Genomic DNA, 5,666 nt, shown 5'->3' with positions numbered 1-5,666 from the left:
ACAAAATTTAGGCATAAAAAGGTTAAGTAATTTGTGTGTTGTAAAAAGCAAAGTTAAGATTTGAAGTCAGACAGTCCGGCTCAAGAGTTTATACTATAACCATGTCACTTGAGTACAGGGGGAAAGAGTTTGCCTAACTCTGAGAAATCATTGTTGGTTACAATATAATTAGGGCAAGGATTAGCTCTAGCTAGGAGAACACTATTAAATAGGTCATTTTCTTTGCCCATTACCTGGCCCCCATTGTTCAAATCCCATGACATGCAACACAGCTTTTGAAATAACTAGAGTAATTATAAGACTTAATTCATAGTTATCACATACACTAGCTGAAATGTTTAAGAAGCCATAACCCAGTGATCCAATTTCAGGCTGATGTTGTGATTTTTTTTTAAAACTAAAAATAATTCAAAATAATTTTAACTATTAGCATTCATTTATTGAATGGCAATATTTATTGAAGGGTAAAAAGCTAGACAAGTCTTTAAAATGCACTTTTTGGTATGCTCTCCCTCCAAAGAATATGCCCATGCCATCCCCTTCCTCCTTTCCTTCCCCCATAGGCACATATGTCCTAACCTCTAATGAACCCATGAAACTTGTAACCAGGGGACCAGTGGGCAGCTGCAGCTCATCCCAGGCTAAGCCCTGTCTCCAAGGCTCCCTTTTCTCTGACTTCTCAGTGAGCCAAAGTATCCCAGCTTAGGCTTTCCTATTATTTCTTCTATGCCCTTCCTTGTTTCATTGCCATAAGTATATTTTTGCTGCCATCATAGGCCCAATTCCCTTTGGCTCAGTGCAGTGTAGCCCTTCCCTGTGGATGTCCCCATCTCCCATCCCCTTTTCAAAACAATAAAATTATAAAATCCCCTTTTTAACTCTTATCTGTTTTCTTCACACATTTCAGCTACTCCCACACATCTCACTATAAACCTCAACAACAAAAAACTATCCTAATAATTGCAAATTTTATCATATTTTCAAAGCACTTTTCTTCAGATTCTGCATCACAAACTCCAAAAATCAATCTGACAAGGGAGAGTTTGCCTCAGAACAGAGTAGGGAAAGAGCTATAAAGCCCAGTTCAGAATTCTCTTTATTAATGAGGGGAAGTAAAATGTGGAAACAGTGCTATATTAATACATTTTTATTCCATCACATTGCATAAGGAAAGAAAATACCATATCCTAATTGGTTATGGCAGAATCTTGCAGAAAACACATTAAGAAAATATTGGACATTAGTAATTAAACTATTAACTAAAGCATCCATGGTGCTGTGTTTCATTGGATTCATGTTGGTAGTATGGGCAGGAAATGTTAGAGATGCTTGCCTTGCCGAAACTGGGTTGGCTCAGTGGATAGAGCGTCGGCCTGCAGACTGAAAGGTCCCGGGTGCGATTCCGGTCAAGGGCATGTACCTTGGTTGCAGGCATGTCCCCAGTAGGGGGTGTGCAAGAGGCAGCTGATTGATGATTCTCTCTCATCAATGTTTCTAACTCTCTATCCCTCTCTCTTCCTCTCTGTAAAAAAAAAAAAAAAAAAAATCAATAAAATATATTTTTTAAAGAAATTATTAAAAGAGATGCTTGTCTTTCTTGATATCAAAATCACTTAAAAGAACTTCCTGAAACTCAACACCTGACTGAATATTCTCCTCATTGCTATCTTCATCTCTTGGTTCCTAAATGTATAGATAGCAGGGTTCAAAAATGGGGTGATAATTACATCAAAAATGGCAAGGAATTTATCCACTGGCACCGTGGGAAATGGCCAAGAGTACACAAAAATACACGGACCAAAAAATAAAACCACCACTGAGATGTGAGCTGACAGGGTAGAGAGGGCCTTGGACAAGCCACCTGAAGAGCATTGCCAAACAGTGACCAAAATGAAGATATAAGAGATAATCAAAATGAAAAAAGTCCCCAGGGAGATGAAACCACTATTGGCAGTGATCATGAGCTCCAATCTATAAGTGTCTGTGCAAGCAAGCTTAATAAATCGTGGAAGGTCACAGTAAAAGCTGTCAACTTCATTGGGGCCACAGAATGGTAAGTTTACAACAAATACAAGTTGGATCAATGAGTGGATGATTCCAATGGCCCAGGCAGCCACCAAGAGTAAAATACAAGTTCTGAAGTTCATGATGGTCAGGTAGTGAAGAGGCCTACAGATAGCAACATAACGGTCAAAGGCCATGGCAATGAGCAGAACCATCTCAGTTCCTCCAATAACATGAATGAAGAACATCTGAGCAATGCAGCCTTGGAAAGAGATTACTTTCCTCTCCTTGAAAAGATCAGAAATCATCTTGGGAGCTGCAATGGAGGAAACCCACATGTCAATAAAGGAGAGGTTGGCCAGTAGGAAGTACATGGGGGAGTGTAAGTGGGAATCAGAGATCACTGTGAGCACAATGAGAAGGTTTCCTAAAACACCTGTTACATAAAATACAGAGAAAACTAGAAAAAGGACTAGTTGCATCTCCAAAGATCTGGTGAGTCCCACCAACACAATCTCAGACACCACCGAATAATTTCCTACCCTCATGGTCTCAGTCACTTTGGGCTCCAAACTTGCCTGAAAGAAGAAGAAAAATAAGAAAGTGGAATTACTGGCTGTATCAGACAGGGTTCCATTAGAGAGGCATAACCATTAGGAGACAATATACTGAGGGTTTTATAATAGTGACTTGAACTTACATAATCATGGAAGTTGATTCAGCAGTCTCAGTAAATCTGTTGACTTTGCATCTGATGCTAAAGTTTGAAGTCCACAGGACAAGCAGTCAAGAAGGAAAGATTTTTTAATACAACAATATGCTATTTACAAGAGACATATTTACACAAGAAAACAGAGATGGAAATGTTGAGAATAAAAGTTTGGAAAAGCCCTCTAAGAACAGGAACAAGACAGGGATGCCCACTCTCGCCACTCCTGTTTGACATAGTACTGGATGTACTAGCCATTGCAATTAGACAAGAGGAGGAAATAAAAGGCATCCAAATTGGAAAAGAAGAAGTAAAGTTATCCTTATTTGCAGATGACATGATATTGTACATAAAAAACCCAAAAGACTCCATTAAAAAACTAATTGACTTAATAAATGAATTTGGCAATGTAGCAGGATACAAAATTAATGCCAAGAAATCCATGGCATTTCTATACACCAACAGTGAAACTACAGAAACAGAGACTAAAAAAGCAATTCCATTTACCATCGCACCAAAAAAATTAAGATACCTAGGAATAAATTTAACTAAGGAAGTAAAGGATCTATATGCAGAAAATTACACGACATTGAAAAAAGAGATAGAGGATGATGTAAGGAGATGGAAGAACATACCATGTTCATGGATTGGTAGAATCAACATCATCAAAATGTCCATACTTCCTAAAGCAATCTATAGGTTCAATGCACTCCCCATTAAAATACCAACAGCATATTTCACTGACCTAGAAAGAACTCTCCAAAAGTTCACTTGGAACAATAAAAGACCCCGAATAGCCACAGCAATCCTGAGAAAGAAGGGTAAAGTAGGAGGGATCTCAATACCGGACTTCAAACTGTATTACAAAGCCACTGTCCTCAAAACAGCCTGGTACTGGCACAAGAACAGACATATAGATCAATGGAATAGAATCGAGAACCCAGATATCAACCCAAATCAATATGCTCAATTAATTTTTGACAAAGGAGGCACGAATATACAATGGAGTCAAGACAGTTCTTCAACAAATGGTGTTGGGAAAATTGGGTAGATACATGCAAAAGAATGAAACTAGATCACCAGCTTACACCATACACAAAAATAAACTCAAAATGGATACAGGACTTAAACATCAGACGGGAAACCATAAAAATACTAGAAGCATCCACAGTCAGCAAAATCTCAGACGTATGCCAAAAGAACTTCTTCACTGATACTGCCCCTCGGGCAATGGAAGCTAAAGAGAAAATAAACAAATGGGACTACATCAAAATAAAAAGCTTTTTTACAGCAAAAGAAACCATCAACAAAACAACAAGAAAGCCCACTGTGTGGGAGAAAACATATTTGCAAATAACACCACTGATAAAGGTTTAATCTCTAACATCTACAGACAGCTGATACAACTAAATAAAAGGAAGATGAATGATCCAATTAAGAAATGGGCAAGGGATCTAAATAGAATATTTTCAAAAGAAGACAGAAGGAAGGCCAAAAGGCACATGAAAACATGCTCAAAGTCACTAATTGTCCGAGAGATGCAAATCAAAACAACAATGCGGTACCATCTCACACCTGTCAGAATGGCCAACATCAACAAATCAACAAATGACAAGTGTTGGCGAGGTTGTGGAGAAAAAGGAACCCTCGTGCACTGCTGGTGGGAATGCAGACTGGTGCAACCACTGTGGAGAACAGTGTGGAGTTTCCTCAAAAAACTGAAAATGGAACTCCCATTTGACCCAATAATCCCACTCCTAGGAATATATCCCAAGAAACTAGAAACACCAATCAGAAAGGATATATGCACCCCTATGTTCATAGCAGCACAATCTACAATAGCCAGAATTTGGAAACAGCCTAGGTGCCCGTCAGCAGATGATTGGATCCAAAAATTATGGTACCTCTACACAATGGAATACTATGCTGCCATAAAAAAGAAGGAATTCTCATCATTTGCAGCAACCTGGATGGAATTGGAGAACATCATGCTGAGTGAAATAAGCCAATCAATGAAAGAGAAACACCACATGACCTCACTCATTTGTGGATAATAAAGAGCATTATAAACTGATGAACCAAAAGATGGATATAGAGACAGTAAAGCAACAAGCAGATTGTCAAATTACAGCGGGGAGGGGAGGAGGATCTGGGGGAGATAATAGATCAACCGAAGGACTTGTATACATGCATATAAGTACAACCAATGGACATAAAACTATGGGGAGGGAGGGGAAATGGGGGAGGGAGGGAGGGGGGCAAAAAAAATCATTAAAATATGTAAAAAAAATAAATTAATTAATTTTAAAAAAAAAGAGTTTGGAAAAGGATCCAGCCTCTGTGGCTCAGCTGTTAAGAGTCAACCTGTGAACCAGAAGGTCACAGTTCAATTCCTGGTTGGGGCACATGCCCAGATTACAGACTCCATACCCAGTAAGGGGAGTACAGGAGACAGTGCATCAATGATTCATCATTGATGCTTCTATCTCTCTCTTCCTCTCCTTTCCTCTCTGAAGTCAATTTTTAAAAATTTTAAGTATGGGAAAGTTATACTAAGCAAATACTAATCAAGGAAAGCTGATGTGGTTATTAACAATATCATTTAAATCAACTTTAAGTCAAAAAGCATTACTAAATATAGTGACCAATTCAAACTGTAAAAATTTCAATTCCATAAAAAGACATAATAATCATTAATTTGTATGCACCTAATAGCAGAGCCTAAAAACATGTAAAGAATTAGCAAAACTATAGGAAGAAATAGACAAATCCTGTATATTTGTCGAAACAGTGAGAGAGTAAAGCATACTTCTCTCAGTAAAAAATGAATAAATTGGAAAAAATATCAGTCAGCAGAGAGATCTGAAAGCATAATTAGTCTAACTAAATTATATAAATCCCTGTCCCCAATATATGCCTAATATACATTTTTCAAGCAAATCTAGAACATTAC

At 38.0% G+C, this 5,666-nt stretch overlaps 1 protein-coding gene across 1 annotated transcript; it reads right to left on the bottom strand.

Moving 5' to 3' along the window:
- Nucleotides 1–1,588: 1,588 nt before the first annotated feature.
- Nucleotides 1,589–2,554, bottom strand: LOC118702535 (olfactory receptor 4F6-like). The gene has a single exon (XM_036408593.2). The coding sequence runs from the start codon at nucleotides 2,550–2,552 to the stop codon at nucleotides 1,614–1,616; it is 939 nt and encodes a 312-aa protein (XP_036264486.1). The 5' UTR covers nucleotides 2,553–2,554; the 3' UTR covers nucleotides 1,589–1,613.
- Between the last annotated feature and the right edge of the window lie 3,112 nt (nucleotides 2,555–5,666).

Source organism: Pipistrellus kuhlii, unplaced genomic scaffold, assembly GCF_014108245.1.
Source record: "Pipistrellus kuhlii isolate mPipKuh1 unplaced genomic scaffold, mPipKuh1.p scaffold_m20_p_1, whole genome shotgun sequence".
In the NCBI taxonomy this organism is placed as follows: Eukaryota; Metazoa; Chordata; class Mammalia; order Chiroptera; family Vespertilionidae; genus Pipistrellus; species Pipistrellus kuhlii.
Note: the sequence above shows the minus strand (reverse complement) of the source record. Positions and strands in the feature narration are given on the sequence as shown.

Bases quoted from the DNA above. Each gene is read 5' to 3' on its own strand.
- LOC118702535 (XM_036408593.2), bottom strand. From the start codon at position 2,552: ATGAGGGTAGGAAATTATTCGGTGGTGTCTGAGATTGTGTTGGTGGGA.